The following is a 21,643-nucleotide window of genomic DNA, read 5'->3' as shown; positions in this document are numbered from 1 at the left end:
CAAGCAAATTGGGTTGGACGCAGTCCCTTGTCTCATGTGGGGCTCACAGTCTCAATCCGTATTTTACAGATGAGGTAACTGAGGAACAGAGAAGTGAATTTACATGCTCAAGGTTACATGGCAGACAAGTGACAGAGCTGGGATTAGAATCCATGACCTTCTGACTCCGAGGCCCATGCTCTATCCACTACGCCATGCTGCTTCAGTTCCTGGCTGGACCAACTTCACCATATGCCTGGAGTCAACAGGACTTGTCGGGGATGGCAGTGGAGGGTGGGGGTAGGGGAAGGCCCCAGTTCTGCCCTGCCCCTAGGATTCGGGTCAGGAGCAGTTAATTCCTGTACTCTCCCTGGGCCCAGACCCTCCCTGAGTGTGGGCAACACCAAGCTGGGCCTTGCCAATGGGGTTAAGATAGGTTTGGGGTGGTCCACTGTGTTCTTGACTATGACAGTGAGTGTCCAGGAGGGCAACTATCCAGCCCCTGCCAGAAGCCAGTCCTGGGCTGAATGGCCCTGGGGCCACTGGCAGAAGAGCAGAGCCTGCTGAGGCTAATATTAATAATAAGTGTGGTATTTCTTAAGTGCTTACTATGTGCCAAGCACTTTGCTAAGCGCTGGGGTAGATACAAGATAATCAGGTCCCACATGGGGCTCACTGTCTAAGCAGGAAGGAGAACAGGTATTGAATCCCTATTTTGCAGATGAGGGAACTGTGTCACAGAGAATTGACTTGTCCATGGTCACACAGCAAGTAAGTGGCGGAGTCAGGATTAGAATCCAGGTCCTCTGAATCTGGGCTCTTTCCACTAGGTCACACTGCTTCCTTGAGATCTAGACTTCTCAGCAGGATCTCCATCATGCCCAGAGTGCTAGATCCTGCAGACGGTTAGCTCAGGGGCTGCCCCAGTTCTGCAGCCGATGAAAATGTCCAAATCCTGGGTAGGGGAGGAAGGGGTACTTAAAAAGATCTTTATTTCCATGGCAACAATCTATAGGACAAAGAAACGTCATCTAGGAAAACAACCCTGCAGTGGGGCACACATGTGTACATGCACGCACACGTATGCACATGCAGGCGGGCTAGGGCCCAGACACATGCTTCATGGCCCCGTGGAGAATCTCCACCCCGTGAAGCTCTCGGAGGCGCACCACGTGCCTGAAACGACATCAAGTCACAAATGGGTTTGGCTCCAAGTGTTGCTGACAGCCAAGCTGCCTCCACGGAGGTGCAAAGCACGGCCCAAGGAGCAGGAAGTGGAGGAGGAGGAGGGGGAGGAGGAGGAAGTGCAGGACAAGGAGAAGGAGGAGGAGGAAGTGGAGAAGAAGAGGGAGGAGGAGGAGAAGGAGAAGGAGAAGAAGAGGGAGGAGGAGGAGAAGGAGAAGGAGAAGAGGGAGGAGGAGAAGAAGGAGGAGGAAGAGAAGAACGAGGAGGAGAAGAAGGAGGAGGAGGAAGTGGAGGATGAGGAGAAGGAAGAGGAGGAGGAGAGCTCTCTCCCCGGCCTGCAAAATTGGTGCCGGCCCTACTTGGAAGCTGGGGGATGGGGCTAGATGACCTCTGGAGGGACCATCAGACCCTTTGTCTGTCCCTCTGTCCCCTGGATTCCACCAGGACCTTCTGCTGCCCCTTCTCATTAGCACCAGAGGGGACAGGAGTGAGAGCGCAAGGAGAGACCCCAGTCCCACCCATCCAGGCCTCCTTCCCCGACCCTGGGCAGGTGGTTGGTGGTTCTGCTCCCTGGCTCGTACCTTGGCTCAGCAGTGCACAGTTTGCCGAGCGCGATGGCCGCATTGTGGCTCACGGTGGCTGGTCCGGCTCTGCTAACATGGCGCAGCAGGAGGTCCACGATGTCGGAGTGCAGCAGGCTGGCTGCCACGCCCGCCACCTCCACGCAGACGCCGAAGCACAGAGCCGCGTTTCCCACCACGACCTCGTCCTCCGAGTCCAGCAGCCGACTCAACACCCTGAGCCCTGCCGTGGGGACAGGGAGAGTTTCAGGAATAATAATAATAATAATTGTGGTATTTATTAAGTGCTTACTTTGTGTCAGGCACTGTACTAAGCACTGATCCAAGCAGATCAGGTTGGACACAGTCCGTGTTCCACAAGGGGCTCAAATCCTCCATTTTACAAATGAGGTAACTGAGGCACAGAGAGGTGAAGTGACATGCCCAAGGCCACACAGCAGATAAGTGGGAGAGCCAGCATTATAACCCATGACCTTCTGACTTCCAGGCCCAGGCTCTAAGGCCGTGCTTCCTTCTCCCGGGTTCCCAGATGTTGGCAGGGGGTCTTAGGGTCAGGACAAGCAGAGAGGGCCCAGGGCCTACAGCAGGGAGGTGGCAGCAGAGAGGGGGAATCTGTCTGCCAACTGGGTTGTATTGTAATAATAATAATGATGGCATTTAAGTGCTCACTATGCGTCAGGCACTATACTAAGTGCTGGGGTGCTTACAAACAAATCAAGTTGGACATAGTCCCTGTCCCATGTGGGTCTCACAGCGTCAATCCCCATTTTCTTGATGAGGTAACTGAGGAACAGAGAATAATAATAATAATAATAATAATGGCATTTATTAAGCGCTTACTATGTGCCAAGCACTGTTCTAAGCACTGGGGTAGATACAAGGTGATCAGGCTGTCCCATGTGGGGTTCACAGCCTTATTTCCCATTTTACAGATGAAGTAACTGAGGCAGAGAGAAGTGAAGTGACTTGCCTAGGGTCACACGGCAGACAAGTGGTGGAGTCGGGATTAGAACTCATGACCTTCTGACTCCCAGGCCTGTGCTCTATCCACTACACCATGCTGCCTCTCTCCCAAGCACTTAGTACAGTGCTCTTCACATAGTAAGTACTCAATAAATGCCATTGATGATGAGAAGGGCCTAGGTCCAGCAGTGCAGGAGTGGGGCCAGCAGCAGGAGGCTGGTGGTGGTGGGGGCCACAGGTGAAGTGGATGACAGTGGGAGGGAAGGCCTGCAGCATCATGGGAGGGCATTGGGCTGTTTGAGTATGGCCCAGTTGGGGATGGGGTGGGCTTAGACAGTCTGGATAGGCCTTTAGGGATCAATTTAGCAGCAAAGAGGGACCCAGGCCTCAGTCCCACTTTTCTGATCCAGGAAATAGGAGAGTGGGATGGAGGGAGGATGCATAGAGCCCACCCAGATGATTGAACAGATGAGGGCTCCCCTTTCCCCCCTTTTCTGGGAGGGGCCGTGGTCAAGAGCAGCAGGCTACCGGTGGGGGTGGCTCTTTGGCCTCGAGCCCTTCTTGGGGCAGCCAACAAAGGCATTGCCCGGGGCCCAGATAGTGGCCAACAAGGAGATGAGATCAGAGCCCCCTTGCCCCACGGAAACGTTCAGGCAATAAAGCCTCAGACCCCCAATCCCAAACTTGATCCTCAGTCGCTCTTGCGACACCGACCTGGACTGCATCTGCATCTTTGGAGAGGGGTGCATGGGGGAGAGGGCTTTCCAGGGAGGTCCCTGGGACAATTGCTCTGGTGGATGGGACATCTGTGACTATTTGGAAACACGGACACTCGGCCTGGAACACTATGCTGCCCTGCCTGTGCTTCCGGGAACAACCAGACAGTGGGGAGCTGTCCAGCCTGGGCCTCCAGGAACAGCCAGACAGTGGGGAGTTGCCCTGTCTGGGGCAACAGTAACAGCCAGACAGTGAGGAGCTGCCTAGACTGGGCCTCTGGGAACAGCCAGACAGCGGGAAGGTGCCCAGCCTGGGCCATCATGAACAGCCAGACAGCAGGGAGTTGCCCAGTCTGAATCTCCGGGAACAGCCAAGACAGTGAGGAGCTGGCTGTCCTGGATGGCCCAGAGCCAGGCTGCTTGACTCTAGCTGGCAAGTGGCCTGTTGGCAGTGTGGGGGGACTTCTGTGCCCATCAGCCAGGGTCACCAGGGGTTATGATGCCTGACCACTGCAGAGTCAGGCCCATAAGGTGGGGGCCAGATTCCGGCATCCAATGGGGAGTCTCAGGGAGCTGCCAGGATTGGGGGTTGATCACGGCCCTGATTCCGGCAATGCTAGTAGCAGGAGGTGTTGCTCTGTGTTTCCTGCCTGACTCTGCCGTCCTTTGCCAGCACTGGGCTCAGATGCAAGGTTAATTAAACACTTCCCAAGCCAGAAGGCAAGTGAGGTTGCATAAGCAAGACTGAATTCCATCCCTTTCTCCCCAGCCCAGGGTGCCCTCTGCCATCCTAGCCCGGACCCAACTTGGGGCCTCGCTTTGCCTTCCGGAGGATGCCCACTTACGCTTATCTAGGCGCACCACTTCCTCCCGAGCCCTGAGGCTGCTCTTGGTACAGATGGCTAGTGTCTTCGTGGCATAGCGGGGCGCCGTCTGGCCGCCAGCCTGGAGTCATGGGGGAGGGGGAGCATTGGTTTTATCAAAATCGACGCAGCCATCTATCACTCACACAGCTGGGCCTCGACCTTGGAGTCTAAGCCTGACAGAGGCACAGGCTTGGGGCCCAGTGCTTCCTCCCTCCATCCCTCCCTCTCTCCATCCTTGGCCTTTGCAGCCCCAAATGACCAAGCTCTGGCCCCCAGGAGTGGAGTGCTGCCAGGATCGGTTAGAGGAGCTGGGAACAGGGCAGAGGAGTTGATCCCCAGCAGCGGATGGGAGGAGATGTGATTTCTGGGGGCTGGTAGGAAGGCAGACTGGAGTGCGGAACTCAGGGCACCCAAATCCTTCTCAACCTGTTAAACCTCCATAGCTGGTGTGGCCCGCATCTTGTGTGCATGCATGGATGTGAGCCTGAGGGTGCATGGCTGCACACAAGAGATGGACATGCCAGGACATGTGAGTGATTGAGGAGGGGGTGCATGTGGAGCGTGTCTGTCATGTGTGTGTGTACCTGATGTGAGGGAGGAAGAAGAGCCTGGAATACATTCCCAAATACTGGAACTTCCCTGATGGCCGTAAGGTCCTCTGGGGAGGAGGAAGGAACAGCAGCCTCCCTGATTCTAATGTCAAACCTGCCCTTCCAATCTTCCCCTACCCCGATCAACCATCCCAAGACCCCTTCCAGATGGGGCATTGGCCCCCCCAGCCCGCTCTGAACTAGTGGGCAAATGTCCCAGGGAGGAGCCACCTGGCCCAATGCCAGAGAGGTTAGGCCCCGGGACCCCAGCCCCCTGCCCTGCCCTTCCAGGAGTTAACCTTTCCCAGCCCCTCTGACACCCAGCTCCCATCACCAGTCGGCTCAGGTTACCTTCAGGAACTGAATCATTTTCTTCACCACCCCACCCACCACTGCCTCTTCCACGGACGCTGGTGGCGAGGCTGGAAGAGATCGGCTCAGCACTCCTGCTGCCCTCTTGGAGGAGAACAGATGAAAGTCAGGTTTCTGCTCCAGTCCACGTCCCTGGTCTTCCCTGCCCTGGTCCAGCTGACCCCTGACCCGCCCACCCTGTCCTGACATGGCCTGCCCAGGCCTGGACCAGCCCAATCAGAGACACTAATGAGTTGGACCAACTGGGAGCTGGTTACAAGCTGGCTGCATGCCATGGGGTGCCCAGAGGCTGGTGGAAGTCACCGAGCCCATCCTGTCCCAAGCTGTCCCTCAAGGCTTTCCGGTGGTCACGCTCCAGCTTGCCCATGGCTAAGGACACTCGTGTTGGGTGTGGGGAGAGGGCAGGGGCAGGGGAAGTCCCTGGGGGAGTCTCTGCCACCTCCATTGACCAAGCTTTGCTGACTGGACTCTGTTAACCAGGCCCTGAGGACTTGGGTAAAGGCAGAATCAGAGCCTGGGCCCAGGGGGCTGGGGCCTCTGAGGAAGAGCCCCTACCATCTCTCGTCATGCTCGGAGCCAACTTACAGTCAGAATCCCACCATCCTCACAGCCCAGTAGAGCCACGCACCTTCGGTTCACCACCGCTGCCCGTCCCTGGAAACACGGAGGGAGGAACCTTGCATATCTCGTCGGTCAAGCCCAGGCTGAGGAGCGGTGCCCCCATCAGGGCCCATCCCTAGCCCAGTTCACCACCCCCAATGCAGCAGTGGGGAGGAACCTGGGACAGGATCTGGGGCCTGGGGGCTGGGCCCGAGACCACCCTTGCTCTCCTTCGGTTGGTACCTCAGGGACACTTGCGGGCTCCAGGAGCAGGTTCATCAGCAGACCCAGGGCTGCGTACATGGTCCCCTGGACCAGCGCCAGGTCCTCCTCCCATCTGAGCTGCATAACAAGGAGGGAGTTGGACTGCCTTTCCTCCCTTCCCAGCTTCCCCGATCCAGGCCATCTTCTCTTCCAGCCCCCGACCCAGGCCCCTCCGCTCTCCTCCCCTCAGGGCCGGGCAGGCTGTGGTCACCCTCACAGCCCAACTGATGAGACAGAGACAAAGCAATGACCGTACAGAGACAGTACAGTGACCTTCCAGGGACAGTGTGTGACTAATCAGAGACAGTGTGTGACTAATCAGGGACAGTGTAGTGACAGTGCAGTGAACATGAAAGGACAGTGCAGCAACCGTGTGGGGACAATCAGGGACAGTGCAGTGACCGTACAAGAATAGCACAGTGACCATGCAGGGACAGTGCAGTGACTGGGCAGGGACCCTGCAAAATCAAAGACAGTGCAGCAGCAGGGCAGTGGCCATGTAGGGACAGCTCAGTGACAGTTGGGACTGTAATAATAATAATAATAATAATAATAATAATAATAATTATGATTATGGTATTTGTTAAGCGCTTACTATGTGCAGAGCACTGTTCTAAGTGCTGGGGAGGTTACAAGATGATCAGGTTGTCCCACGGGGGGCTCACAGTTTTAATCCCCATTTTACAGCTGAGGGAACTGAGGCCCAGAGAAGTGAAGTGACTTGCCCAAAGTCACACAGCTGGCAAGTGGAGGAGCCAGGATTTGAACCCATGACCTCTGACTCCAAAGCCCGGGCTCTTTCCACTGAGCCACGCTGATTGTACAAGGACAACACAGTGATCACGCAGTGATTGTGCAGAAGGAAGTTGTGAGAAGATTTGGAACAAGAGGGACCCATCAGGGCCAGGCTGAGTGCTGTTGACTGGATGGATGGTGGTGGGACTACTCTGCCCCAAGTCCACACTTCCTCAGGACCCCTCATGGGGAGAGTGGCTTTGGCTGGTAGAGAGGGGAGACAGGCGTGGACAGAGCCACATTACCAGTAACTCCAGGCAGATATCCCAGAGGTCTGGGCAAGCGGCCAGCTGGCTCCGGATGGTGGCATCGGCACTGAGGTTCCCCACGATGGCTAGGCACTGGGACAGGGTGGCCTGGTTGGCCGGTGCAGGGTTCCTCTGGGAAGGAAACAGAAGAGACGCAGACAACCCTGTCAGGAGTCCCAGCAAATCCCCCGGGGCCTCACTCCCAAATGGGTAGGAGAAACTGGCACTTGCTGGTGGGCATGGCTTGGGACCTCGGAGGGGTGCCCCCTCAGTTTGGGTTCCCCAGGCAGAGCCTGATCTGTTCTCACCTCCCCATTTCCCTGCGGAGGACCAGGCTCCAGGTCTGAGCTGCTGCCCCTCTGACAGGCCCATTCAACCCCTGGAGTTCCCAGGAGAAGGTGGGGCTGGGCCGGGCCAAGAAGGGGGATTCAGGGGAATAATGATAATTATGGTATTTGTTAGGCACTTACTATGTGCCAGGCACCTTACTAAGCACTGGGGTGGATACAAGCAGATCAGGCTGGAGTCCCTGTCCCATGTGGGGCTTTTCCCAGTTAAAGAGGGAGCTAGGACAGGTACTGAGTTTCCATTTTACAGATGAGAACACTAAGGCACAGAGCCGCTAAGCGGCTTGCCCCAGGTCAACTGGCAGGCCAGTGGAAGGGTTAGGGTTAGAACCCAGATCTCCTGACTCCCAGTTCCATGCTCTATTCACTGGGCCACGCTGCTTCTGAACACACAAGATCTTGCTTACCAGTGTGCCCATGAGGATGGGCAGAGCGGTGGAGAGGTGGTTCCGGAACCAGGCTTTGAACCTGTTAGAAGGGAAGTGGTCATGACCATCTTAGGGTTGCAGAATAGGTGGGAAGGGCGTCCCTGCAGCATAAAACTGACTGGCTGATGGGTCTGCCACTGCAGAGCATACTGGGAATGCAGCTCAGAATGGAGAAATTGTCTCTGGTCCACTAATAGGACTTTCATTTTGGGGAGGCTGGAGTACCACTGTGGATACTAAACAATCAATCTGGAGCAGCAGTTCCCAGGAGGGTGAGTTGCTAAGCGCTTCCCGCTCCTGCCAAGCCTCCTCTTCCCCTCCCCGGAGCCCATGGGCTGGAGGCACAAACAGAAGTGAACGAAGAGATGTTTGCTCGTCGTAAGCCACTGGGGGAGCTGGGATTCAAACAGTGCTGAAGTGATGGAGTGGCTATTCCCGGTTCCTCCTTGTGGTCTCCAGCTGTCCCTCTGATGAGAGTTCAAGAAGTCCGGTGGGAAGGGAATTACCCCTGGAAGGCCAAGTCTTGGGAGAAAAACCCTGGTCAGGCCGATTCAGAGCCAGCTCTGTGGGAGATGGACTTGGCCACTTCTCCCCAACCCAATTAAGAAACTCAAATGGGGAGTACCTCCCCCAGCCCCGGAGGTCCCCTATTATCTCCACATATAGCCAGGAATCTCACTGAGGAGCAGATTCCTGGAGCAGCAGCCTGCAGAGAAGGGGACTCTGGGAAGGAAACACCACCATTTCCTCCCCCTCCCCCCCAGCTGAAGAGTGCTCAAGTCCCCAGCTCCCAGAGCCTGGGGGCTCTGCCAGCCAAGAGGGTGGAAGTGACCATTTGGGAGGGGTTGGGAAGCACTAATTACCTGTCCTCCAGGGCTAAATCTGTCAACAGTCTCATCGCCTCTCCCGCTCTCACATCCGAGGAATTGACAAATGTCACCAGGGCTTGTAACAAGCTGCAAAAATCCACAATCTCAGGGTTGGCTGGATCTGAGCAGCCCTCTGCCCTTCCTCTAGGACCCTGGAATGCTCCGGGACTTCATTGGACACAGCTAATCTGGTCTCAGATACCTCAGGGTGGTAGGGTTTGACATGGAAGTAGTTGGTCCTGCCCTCCAGTCCCCCTGACCCCACCCCAGGCCAAGGGGGCCTTTGTGAGTCTAACTGACCTGCAAGGTCACAGTGGCCAGGATCCTGGGGCCCAACACCACTACCTGCCCAGAAAGTCCTTCCTCCCACTACCCTAACTCTCTCCTGCTTCATTTTGACACTTCTCTGATATCAAAATAATAATTATGGTACTTGTTAAATGCTTCCTATGTGCCAAGCACTGTACCAAGTGCTGGGGTAAATATGAGGTTATTAGGTGGGACACAGTCCCTGTCCCACATATGGTTCACAGTCTAAGAAGGAGGGAGGAGGATTTAACCCCCATTTTACAGATGAGGAAACAAAGTCAAGAGAACTTAAGTGACTTGTCCAAGTCCAGCAGACCAGTGATGGAAGCAGGATTAGAGAAGCAGCATGGCTTATTGGATAGAACACTGGCCTGGGAGTCAGAAGGCCATGGGTTCTAATCCCAGCTCCTCCATTTGACTGCTGTGTGACCTTGGATAAGTCACTTTACTTCTCTGTGCCTCAGTTACTTCATTTGTGAAATGGGGATTGCGACTGTGAGTCCCACGTGGGAAGGGACTGTGTCCAACCTGATTTGCTTGTATCTGCCCCAGTGCTTAGTAAAGTGCCTGGCATATAGCAAGCGCTTAACAAATACCATAATTAATAAATAACACAAATAACCAGGTCCTCTGACTCCCAGGTCTGGGCTCTTTCCACTAGGCCATGCTGCTTCTCAATAATAATGAATTGAATCTTAATAGGCTCCAATGGCCCAAGGGAGGTGATGGGGTGAAGAAGGGAAAAAGTCACAGAGAAAACCCTGCCCCAGAAGGGGACAGGGCAGTAATAATAATAATAATGATAATAATAATAATAGTAATGATGGTATTTGTTAAGCACTTACTCTATGCCAAGCACTGTACTAAGTGCTGTCTGTTTTGTTTTGTTGTCTGTCTCCCCCTTCTAGACTGTGAGCCCGTTGTTGGGTAGGGACCGTCTCTATATGTTGCCGACTTGTACTTCCCAAGCACTTAGTACAGTGTTCTGCACACAGTAAGTGCTCAATAAATACGATTGAATGAATGAATGCTGGAAAAGATACAAGATAGGTTCTACATGGGGCTCAGAATCTAAGTAGGAGGGAGAACAGGTACTGAATTCCCATTTTGCAGATGAGGAAAGTGAGGCCCAGAGAAGTGAAGTAACTTGCCCAAGGTCACACAGCAGATACAAGGTAGGGCCGGAATTAGAACCCAGGTCCTCTGACTCCTAGGTCCGGGCTCTTTCCAGCAAGCCATGCTGCTTCCCATAGCAGCGACCCACTCTTCCTTTTGTACAGTGAGATGGACACAACATTTCCTCAGGTCCCCACCTAGGAGGTGGAGCCCCAAGCTGCTCTTCCTCTGCCAGCTTGGCCCTCCAGTCTTCCTGGAGGGGATCATAGGAAGGGATGGGGACCCCCCGCCCAAGCCGGGCCCAGAGCGCCCACTGCCAGAGGAGAATGAGAAAAGTATGATCGTGATTCCCCAACAGATGCCCGTCGGCCTCCAGTCTGCCCTGAAGTCAGAGGTCGAGGAGGAGGGATGAGGTTCTTGCTTTGGGGCCTCACTGACCATCCATCACCTCCTTTAGTTAGCGGGAATCCAGAAATTGCCTTCGTGTATAATTGCAAATGGATGTTCAAAATGCCAGTGGGTGGCAGCATAATAGGTTGGTTAATGAGATGGTCAGTGCTCTCCGGAAGAGCTGAAATTCCACTTCCCAAGCCATTGGAAAAAACCAATGGAAACCTGAGCGACTGCCAGAGAGACGATGGAAAAAATATCTGGTGATTGCTGTGGGCCACCCACTCGCAAGTGGCGTGCCCTAGAGGAAAGAGCACAGGCCTGGGAGTCAGTGGATCTGGGCTCTAATCCTGACTCTGTCACTTGTCTGCTGTGTGACCCTGGGCAAGTCACAATTTCTCGGTGCCTCTGTTACCTCATCTGTAAAATGGGGATTAGGGCTGTGATCCCTTTGTAGGACAGGGACTGTGTCCAACCCAATTATTTTGTATCTACCCCAGTGTTTAGTACAGTGCCTGGCACATAGTAAGTGCTTAACAAATTCATTCATTCATTCATTCAATCGTATTTATTGAGCACTTACTGTGTGCAGAGCACTGTAATAAGTGCTTGGGAAGTACAAGTTGAGTGCTTGGGAAGTACAAGTTGGCAACATATAGAGATGGTCCCTACCCAACAGCGGGCTCACAGTCTAGAAGGGGGAGACAGACAACAAAACAAAACATAATAACAAAATGAAATAAATAGAATAGTAAATATGTACAAGTAAAATAAATAGAGTAACAAATCTCATTAGAAAAAAGGAGAAGAGCCCCTCCCCGTCCTATCCCCCCACCACCTGGGGACTGTGCTGCCTTGGCCTTGTGACCGAGGAGATGGTGCTCCCCTTGGGGTCCCAGGGGGCAGCGGTGGCCGGGCCTCACCTCTGGAGGTCCACGTGGCTCAGGAGCAGGTTCCGTCCAGTCTCAGTCTCAGCCAGGAGGGTCAGGAGGGCCACGATCTGCTGCTGGACTGGACGCCCCCGCCCCAGCAGGAGGGAAGGCAGCAAGGCCCCCATCCCGGAGTGGGTAACTAGCCGGTGCTGGTTCACTTCTGAAAGACAGGGTTCAGCTCAGAGGCTGAAGGGGTGGCCACTGCCAGCCCCAGCCCTGGTTCCACCTCCCAGCCCCAACGCCAGCCTCACCCTCAACTCCACTTCCAGCCCTCTACGAATCTCATCAATCCCCCAACCACCAGCCACCAGCCCTGGCCCCACCCCCAGCTCCACCACGCCCAATAAACCATCAACCCCATACTCTGTCGCTGCCTCAGTGGAACAGTGCAGCAATGGGGCAGAGATAGGACAGGCCTGTTGGACCCAGTGAATGGCAGGGGGCTCAGCGGGACCCTCAGACCTTTCTCCCCCAAGTCCACAGTGCTCTTTCTCCTTCCGGATGCCCTGGCCAGGGGCAGTCAACTAAGGAAGTCCCCCTGGAGGTCTTCCCTCGGATGGCTGGTCAGCACTCTTGGGCTCAGGGGGAGTAGGGTCCCCTGGAAACTCTTCCAGAGAAACTTGCCACCTCCTGGCCTTAGAGCAAGTCAGGGTGATGAGGAGTCCCAGCCCAAGAGAGTTGGGGGGCCATTAGGAAGTGTTGCTGTTCCTCTGCTCTGGCACGGTCAGCCAGACTCTCGCTGCTTCCGCAGCACTTGCCTTGACCAACAAACCTCTGGAGAGCAGGGAGGTCTGGACCTGGGTCCTTTGGGGTCTGGAGCTTAGCATGGTACTCAGGCACTTAGTACAGTGCTGTGGACATGGTAAACACTCTGTAAATACCATTGAAATATCGATTGATTGATGGATGCCAGCCACCACCCCCTCCTGGTTGGCACCGGGTGTACGTGATGGATGATGATCCTCAGGCCTACCGTTCCCGCGGCACACTGCATGCCAGAGCTTGGTCACAGACAGGCACACTGCTTCTTCTGGCCCAGAGTCTCCTGCAGTGGACAGGCATCTAATAATAATGATAATATAATAATGATGGTATTTATTAAGCACTTACTGTGTACAGGCACTGTACAAAGCACTGGAATAGATACAAGAAGCAGTGTGGCTCAGCTGAAAGAGCCCGGGCTTGGGAGCTAGAGGTTGTGAGTTCTAATCCCTGCTCCATTACTTGTCTGCTATGTGACCTTGGGCAAGTCACCTCACTTCTCTGGGCCTCAATTCCCTCATCTGTAAAATGGGGATTAAGACTGTGAGTCCCACATGGAACAACCTGATTACTTTGTATCTACTCCAGCGCTTAGAACAGTGCTTGTCACATAGTAAGCACTTAACAAATACCATAATAATAACAATAATAATATAAGGTGATTGGGTTGGACATAGTCACACACAGGGCTCACAGTCTTAATCCCATTTTACAGATGAGGTAACTGAGGCCTAGAGAAGTGAAGTGACTTGCCCAAGGTCACAGAGCAGACAAGTGGAAGAACCCAGGTTCTTCTGAATCCCAGGCCCAGGTTCTATTCACTAGGCCATGATGCACCTGCGGTGAGGGAAAGGGAAAGGAGGAGCAGGACCAGGGTGGAGCCTCAGGCTGAGCAAGAGGACCAGGTGGCAACCCCTAGACAGAAGGGAGCCAGGTGGCGGGGTCAGCTTCCAGGTCAATGCCCCCCACCAGCTGTCCCTGCCCTTCAGGGAAGCCCCCCAGAGTGAAGTGCCACCAGTTGTTCCCCAGGGCTTCCTGCCAGTCTGGGCTCCAAACCAAAGGCAATACCAGATGCTTAATAAACCAGTAGAAAGGATTAGAAAAGTCAGGCTTTCCTTGTTTTCCAGGTCTTTCCTCATCAATCAGTATCATCATCACAATCATTAATATTAATAATAATAATGATTGAGAAGTAAGGAGTGTGGCCTAGTGGATAGAGATTGGGCCTGGGAGTCAGAAGGATCTGGGTTTCAATCCTGGCTCTGCTACTTGTCTGCTGTGTAACCTTGAGAAAGTCTCTTCACTTCTTTCTGCCTCACCTGTAAAATGGGGATCAAGTCTCTGAGCCCCATGTGGGATATGGGCTGTGTCCAACCTGACTAGTTTGTGTCTACCCCAGCGCTTAGTACAGTGCCCGGAACATAGAAGGCATTTAACAAATATCATTTTTTAAAAAATGGGGGGAGTGAGGTTACGTAAGAGCGGGAGAACTCATTGAGTGCCTTAAAGTTGATGGTAATGAGTTTCTGTTTCATGTGGAGTTGGAGATGGATGGGCACCATCAGAGATTTCTAAAGAGTGGGGCGATGTGCATCGAATGATTTTTTAGAAAAGTGATCCAGATAGCAGAGTGAAGTGTGGACTGGAAAGGGATAGAGGAGGGAAGCAGGGAGGTCAGTGAGGAGGCTGAAGCAGTAGTCTAGGCTGGATATGCCAACGGAAACATTAGACTAGGGGTCCTGGGTGGGGCAAGGACTGTGCCCAAACTGATTTTCTGCTTCTATTCCAATGTTTGGCACATAGTAACTTCTTAATAAATATCATCATGATCTTTCATTCATTCATTCAATCGTATTTATCATTATTATTTATTATTTATCATCATCATTATTTATTTATTTATGGTATTCGTTAAGCATTTACTATGTGCCTAACACTGTACTAAGCACTGGAGTAGAGACAAGATAATCCGGTTGGACAAAGTCCACGTCTCACATGGGGCTCACAATCTTACCCCCAATTTACAGATGAGCTAACTGAGGCTCAGATAAGTGATTTGCCCAAGGTCATACAACAGACAAGTGGAGAAACTGGAATTAGAATCGAAGTCTTTCTGACTGCCAGGAGCATGGTCTATCCACTAGCCCTCACTGCTTCCCTCCTACAACCTAGCCAATCCACTTTGCCCTGATAATGACATCCTATTTCCTGTACCTCAATCTCATCTTTCTCACTATCAGCCCTTTGGTCCCACTCTCCCTCCTGCCTGGGACTCCCTCCCTGTTCATATCCAACTGACCTTTACTCCTCCCATCTTTGAAGCCCTACTGAAATCAAAGCTCTTCCAAGAAGCCTTCCCTGACTAATCCTTCTCACAGTTTCCTGGCTTCCAGTCCTGTGCTCTTTCCACTAGGCCCCCTTGGCTCTCCGAAGATCAACCTCCCCGAGACAGTAAGCTCCTTGTAGGCAGGGATCGCACCTAGAAACCATATTGTCATACTCTCCCAAGCATTTAGCACAGTGCACAGTAAGCACTCAATAAATATCACCGAGGAGGTAATGGACCTACCACTAGCTAACCTGAGAGCTTTTACCTGGATTTCCCAAGTAGGCCTTATTTTCCAGATGCCCCCTCCCCCTTGGGCTCCAGCCTCCCCCACCCCCCAGTCATCCGCACATCGTCCACTCCACCATTCTCCTCCCAGATGCCCTTACCGCTTTATGACCTTGTTGTCATTGATGATACTGAATCCATTGTTGGTTCTAAATAAAGTTTGTTCAGTGCCTGAAACAAATTCAGAGATAACAGTGGACTCAGCTCACTCTGCCAGCTGGCTGCCTCGCTGGCAAGCAGCTGGTGGATAACCTGAAACCAGACGTGAAATGTCAAGGTCACCTAGTGAACAGCTTGGTCAGAAAAATGCCTTTACACTGGGGTGAACAGCACAGTTTCCTGAAACTCTGGTGAGAGGAGGAGGAGGGGGGCACAAGAGTAAAAGGAACAGGACTGTTAATCATCTCTTCTGCCCAGTGCTCGGTTTCTGGAGGTCTTCAAATCCCTACTAAAATCACACCTCCTCCAAGAAGCCTTCCCTGATTATCTTCTCATTTCCCCACCCTATCCTCCCTCCCTTCTGCATCACCTTTGTTCTTAGGTGTGTACTCCTGAAGCCTTTTGGTATTCACCCTACCCCCAGCCTCACAGCCCTCATGTACATATCTCCATACTCTGCCATTTCTCCTATCTGCAATTAATTTTAATGTCTACCACCCTCCCCCGCCCCAGATTGCAAACTCTTTGAGGACAGGGATTGTCACCACTGACTCTGTTGTGCTGCACTCTCCCAAGTACTTAGTGCGCTGCTCTGCTCCCAGTAAGCATTCAATAAATATCATTGATTACTTTCTGTCCTATGGGTGAATGGGGAAGGAATAGATGGAAAAGCTATTAATGGATGGAAAAGATGTTCTGAGCTTCTGGGGAGGTATGTGTTGTAGGGGAGGGGGTAAAGGGATGGAGGAGGCTGGAAACTGCCAGAAGACCACAGGACTGGGAGACAAGTGGGTACAGCCCACCAGATTCAAAAGCAGGCCGAAATCCTTCCCCTCCTCCCATATGATAACTCCACTGCAGAGGCAGGGTTGTTTATGGCTTCAAACCAGACAGTTCCTGGCAGTCAAGAGGCATTGTTACCCTGGCCTAGCCCAGTTCAGAAAAAGTGTCTCTAAGCTTTCCTCTAATAATAATAATAAAACTGTGGTCTTTGTTAAGTGCTTACTATGTGGCAGGCACTGTACTCTAAACCATTAAGAAGTGTGGTCTAGTGGAATGAGCATGAGTCTGTGAGCCAAGTAACCTGGGTTCTAATCCCTGCCCTGCATTTGTCTGTTGCGTGACCTTGGGTGAGTCACTTCACTTCTCTGTGCCTCAGTTTCTTCATCTGTAATTAGGCTGTGAGTCTTATGTGGAACGGGGATTGTGTACTATTTGCTTAGATTGCATCAATCCCAATACAGTGCTTGGCACATAGTAGGTGCTTAATCAATCAATCAATAGACTTTATGGAGCACTTATGTGTGCAGAGCACTGTATTAAGCACTTGGGAGAGTACAACACAACAGAGTTGGTAGACATGTTCTCTGCTCATTATTATTATCGCAATAATTATTATTATAGTGATAAGAAGCTGCTTGAGGAGCTAGAGACCCTATCCTTGGGAAGTGGAGGAAACTCCTCTCTCAAATTTTACCTCACAGACTTCAGCCCCCTCCCCCACTGGCCCCTCACCAAGGGGAGGGACAGCAGATTCTATGTTGGCAGCCAACACCCCAAATCTCAAACCCCAAGAACAAGCCAGCCTGCTGTCAGCTCTCCACGGGGAAAATGGTTGCTTCCAGGACATACAATCTCTCATGAGCTCAGCCAGGGCCTCGGTGCCCCCAGCGTAGAAGAAGGGGAGCTGGTCGGGTTGGGTGAGGGTCTGGAGCAAGGTCTTGGTGGCCACCGCCATGCTCTTTCCTGATGCCAGCTCTTCCTGGGCCTCCTGCTCCTGCAGAGCTGCTTTTTCCTGGAGGGCGACGTGCTCCAGGTAACCTGGGGAGAGAATTGAGCCAGCCAGGCCTGGGGGCTGGGAAGGAAGATGCCAACCCGCTGCCTGTGACTTCTTCGGTGGGATCTGGCCGGATCAGACTGTAAACTCGTTTCTTTTCTATTTTTTTAATGGTATTTATTAAACGCTTATTATGTGCCAGGCACTGTACTAAGCACTGGAATTGATATAAGCTCATCAGGTTGGACCCAGTCCATGTCCTACATGGGGCTCCCTGTCTTAGTCAATCAATCAATCAATCGTATTTATTGAGCGCTCACTGTGTGCAGAGCACTGTACTAAGCGCTTGGGAAGTACAAGTTGGCAACATATAGAGACAGTCCCTACCCAACAGTGGGCTCACAGTCTAGAAGGGGAAGACAGAGAACAAAACCAAACATATTGACAAAATAAAATAAATAGAATAGATATGTACAAGTAAAATAAATAAATAAATAGAGTAATAAATATGTACAAACATATACACAGGTGTTGTGGGGAAGGGAAGGAGGTAAGATGGTGGGGATGGGGAGGGGGACGAGGGGGAGAGGAAGGAGGGGGCTCAGTCTGGGAAGGTCTCCTGGAGGAGGTGAGCTCTCAGTAGGGCCTTGAAGGGAGGAAGAGAGCTAGCTTGGCGGATGGGCAGAGGGAGGGCATTCCAGGCCAGGGGGATGACATGGGCCGAGGGTCGACGGAGGGACAGGCGAGAACGAGGCATGGTGAGGAGATTAGCAGCAGAGGAGCAGAGGGTGCAGGCTGGGCTGTAGAAGGAGTGAAGGGAGGTGAAGTAGGAGGGGGCGAGGTGATGGAGAGCCCTGAAGCCGAGGGTGAGGAGTTTCTGCCTGATGCGCAGATTGATTGGTAGCCACTGGAGATTTTTCAGGAGGGGAGTAACATGCCCAGAGCGTTTCTGGACAAAGACAATCCGGGCAGTGGCATCAAGTATGGATTGAAGTGGGGAGAGACACGAAGATGGGAGATCAGAGAGGAGGCTGATGCAGCAGTCCAGACGGGATAGGATGAGAGCTTGAACGAGCAAGGTAGCAGTTTGGATGGAGAGGAAAGGGCAGATCTTGGCAATGTTGTGGAGCTGAGACCAACAGGTTTTGGTGACGGCTTGGATGTGAGGGGTGAACGAGAGAGCGGAGTTGAGGATGACACCAAGGTTGCGGGCTTGTGAGACGGGAAGGATGGTAGTGCCATCAACAGAGATGGGAAAGTCAGGGAAAGGGCAGGGTTTGGGAGGGAAGACAAGGAGTTCAGTCTTGGACATGTTGAGTTTTAGGTGGCGGGCAGACATCCAGATGGAGATGTGGGCAGAGATGTAGCTCTGGGTGTCATCAGCATAGAGATGATAGTTGAAGCCGTGGGAGTGAATGAGGTCACCAAGGGAGTGAGTGTAGATCGAGAACAGAAGGGGACCAAGAACTGAACCTTGGGGAGCCCCCACAGTAAGGGGATGGGAGGGGGAGGAGGAGCCTGCAAAAGAGACTGAGAAGAGACTTAGTCCTCATTTTACAGATGAGATAACAGAGAAGCAAAGTGACTAGCCCAGGCCCACAGAGCAGACAAGTGGTGGCGCCAGGACTATGTCCCAGCTATGGGCAGGGAATGTTTCTGCTAATTCTGTTGTATTGTACTCTCCCAAGTGCTAAGTACAGTTCTCTGCACATAGTAAGCACTCAATACCTACCATTGATTAGCTGATTAATGGAGCAGAGTGGGTAGAGGGACCAGGTATCCAGATCAGTCAGAGAATCAAACAGAGCCAGGACCAGCAGGTGTTCCTGACAGAGGGGAGGGTGAGAGAGGAGCCGGATCCAAAGGAAAGAAAGGGGAGTCATACGTTCCTGGGGCAGGGTGAAAGGGAGGCACCTAGGTCCAGATCCTTACACTCAGCTACTTTCCTGACCTGTACTTTAGTGTATGTCTTCCCCATTAAACTGGAACCTCCTTGAAGGCAGGGATCATGTCTACTTACTCTACTGTATTCTCCCTATGCTTAGTACAGTGCTCTGCACGCAGTAAGCACTCAACAAATAACTTCAATTGATTGAGAGATGGAACGGGGGCAGCCAGGGCTTCGGAAGCAGGGGTCAATAGGACTTTCTCACCTGCCACCTGCTTCTCCAGCGAGGGATTAGACTCCAGCATCTTCCTGTAGCACTGCCTGGACTGCCAAGACACAGATCCACGGCTCGGTAGGGGTGGACACTGGAGAGGGTCCAGTCACCAGCACCACTTTGCCTTTGGACCCTTCCCCACCTCCCCCGACCCCCACCGGGGACGTTGCTGGAACCCTCAGCCCCTCCTGGGGGCTTGGGAGCCGGGAATCAGGGCAGCAAAAGTGGTTTCTCTTCCCCATGGGTCAGGTTCGCCAGGGCCATTTGGCACCAGGCAGGTGGCAGCCCTGTGGTCTTCGCAGGGGTTGGGTCAAACCCATCCTGCAGGGCTTCGCTGTGTCCAGCTCCCTGACTTACCTCGTTGTAGTCCCCCCGGGCCAGATGTGCTCTCGCCATGAGGAAATGGGCTTTGGGACACTTCTCGCCACACTGTAAAGGGAACGGAGAGAGGCTGGGCCCTGTCCAAGATGTGGCAGTGGCAATGGTGGATCAAACATGCCCACCTTCTCCCTGAGAATCCTCCAGCTGCTGCTGGCCACCCCACATCAGACAGAGCTCCAGACCCAAATCAAATGACCTTGGTGTTGGGAGGAAGCCACGGCAAGGCCTTGGCTTAGAACCAGGACCGGAGATGCCATCCCATAAACCCCTACTGGTTCCACAGGGGATGGTGGCGGCAGGGAAGAGATCTTCCACAATGACAGGATGAGCTGGGCCTCTCCATGTCAGTCTTCTCCATCAGAGTGGAAGCTACTTGTGGTCAGGGAATAATAACAATAATAATAATAATGATGGTATTTGTTAAGTGCTTGTTTTGTGCCAAGTACTGTTCTAAGCACTGGATATGTCACCTCTTTATGTTGTACTTTCCCAAGCACTCAATCAATCAAACAATCAACAATGGTATATTACTGAGTAGAGAAGCAGCACGGCCTAGTGCATAGAAGATGGACTTGGGAGTCAGAAGGACTTGAGTTCTAATCCTGGTTCCGCCACGTGTCTGCTAGGTGATTGCGGGCAAATCACCTCACTTTTCTGTGCTTAAGTTACCTCACCTGTAAAATGGGGATTAAGTCTGTGAGTCCTACATGGGACGGGGACTTTGTCCAACCTAATTAGCTTGCATCTATCCCAGTGCTTTTCATTAATTCATTCAGTCACATTTATTGAGCGCTTATTGTGTGCAGAGCACTGTACTAACCGCTTGGAAGAGTATAATACAGTGCCTAACAAATATCATAAAAAAGAGAACTCACTGTGTGCAGCGCACTGTACTAAGTGCTTAGTACAGTGTTCTGCACACAGTAAGCACTCAATAAATACGACTGAATGAATGAAGTGCTTGGGAAAGTATAATAGAGTTTGCAGACATAATCCCTGGCCACAAGGAGCTTACAGTCTTACTGTGTGCTTACTATAGTGTACTGTGTCCAGGGGACACTCAATGAGGGCTACTATTACTACTACTACTACTACTATTACCTGACCACCACCACTGTCCAGGAGAGGAAGGGATGAAGCTTAGCCTGTCTGCCTGATGTTCATGCCCATTTGGTCTCAGTGGGTTTCTTGGAAGACAGGATGGTTCTCTCTGGCTCTGGGCTGTTGTGGTCCAACAATCTATCTCTCTACGCTAGGTTCTCTAGCACTGTCTCCACCGGGGCTGGGTCCTTTGGCAAGAGTGAGGGAGGGTCCTGCCAAGGTTTAAATGTCTCCACTCCCCAAAGGAGGGCCCAAGTGGGTACATCTGGTCCTCCCTCAGATGGGCATGCCAACCCGGACTCGGCAACCCGCTGGCTTGTCTCCTCCAATCCCGCTGCTTGTTGGAAGCTGAGCTCTTATGCGGTTAATTCTGCCATTTTCAGGCTGAAATGCTGCCTTAGCTTTAAAGTGAGGGGGGAATTTAAGGTTTTGCAATTCACTGTTTTTGCACAGCCCCTGGATTTTGTTCTTAAGTGCCATCTTCGTACTGTTTTTTTCCACTGCTCCAAGCATTTCCACCAACCCCTTCAACTGGGAAGTGTGCCGGCTGTTTAAGAGGATTAGCTCAGTTCTGAAACACGTACACTCAGCTGGCTCTGCGGTGAGGCAGCCGGGCCATTAATTATGTTAATTATATTGTCCTTTAATTAATATCTGGGCCCTGGCCAGGGGGCCACCCACACTGAGCAGCCAAGGGGTGGAGGGTTGCTGTCTTCTAGGTGCTTTCTGGACTGGGAGGGGATCTGGAAGCACAGATAGAACACGGGCCTGGGAGTCAAAGGTCCTGGGTTCTAATCCCAGCTCCATCACGTGCCTGCTGTGTGACTTTGGGCAAGTCGCTTCGCTTCTCAGTGCCTCAGTTACCTCATTTGTAAAATGGGGATTAAGACTGTGTGCCCCATGTGGGACAGAGACTGTGTCCAACCCAATTACCTTGTATCTTCCCCAGTATTTACAACAGTGAGCTTCTAGACTGTGAGCCCGTTGTTGGGTAGGGACGTTTCTATATGTTGCCAGCTTGTACTTTCCAAGTGCTTAGTACAGTGCTCTGCACACAATAAATGCTCAAGAAATACAATTGAATGAATGAACATTGCTTAGCACATAGTAAGCACTTAACAAGTACCATCATTATTA

At 52.4% G+C, this 21,643-nt stretch overlaps 1 protein-coding gene across 1 annotated transcript in view; it reads right to left on the bottom strand.

Annotated features, from left to right (window-relative positions):
- Nucleotides 1–956: 956 nt before the first annotated feature.
- Nucleotides 957–21,643, bottom strand: part of TTC12 (tetratricopeptide repeat domain 12) — a 32,883-nt gene continuing 12,196 nt past the window's right edge. Inside the window, 15 exon segments of the mRNA XM_038753992.1 lie at nucleotides 957–1,155; nucleotides 1,746–1,968; nucleotides 4,270–4,369; nucleotides 5,232–5,336; nucleotides 5,838–5,906; nucleotides 6,096–6,194; nucleotides 7,157–7,291; nucleotides 7,914–7,974; nucleotides 8,798–8,890; nucleotides 11,542–11,710; nucleotides 12,524–12,612; nucleotides 15,028–15,097; nucleotides 16,718–16,906; nucleotides 19,016–19,076; nucleotides 19,382–19,453. Of these exon segments, the coding sequence (XP_038609920.1) occupies nucleotides 1,080–1,155; nucleotides 1,746–1,968; nucleotides 4,270–4,369; nucleotides 5,232–5,336; nucleotides 5,838–5,906; nucleotides 6,096–6,194; nucleotides 7,157–7,291; nucleotides 7,914–7,974; nucleotides 8,798–8,890; nucleotides 11,542–11,710; nucleotides 12,524–12,612; nucleotides 15,028–15,097; nucleotides 16,718–16,906; nucleotides 19,016–19,076; nucleotides 19,382–19,453 (1,611 nt within the window). The 3' untranslated portion in view covers nucleotides 957–1,079.

This window comes from Tachyglossus aculeatus, chromosome 11 (genome assembly GCF_015852505.1).
Source record: "Tachyglossus aculeatus isolate mTacAcu1 chromosome 11, mTacAcu1.pri, whole genome shotgun sequence".
Taxonomy (NCBI): Eukaryota; Metazoa; Chordata; class Mammalia; order Monotremata; family Tachyglossidae; genus Tachyglossus; species Tachyglossus aculeatus.
Note: the sequence above shows the minus strand (reverse complement) of the source record. Positions and strands in the feature narration are given on the sequence as shown.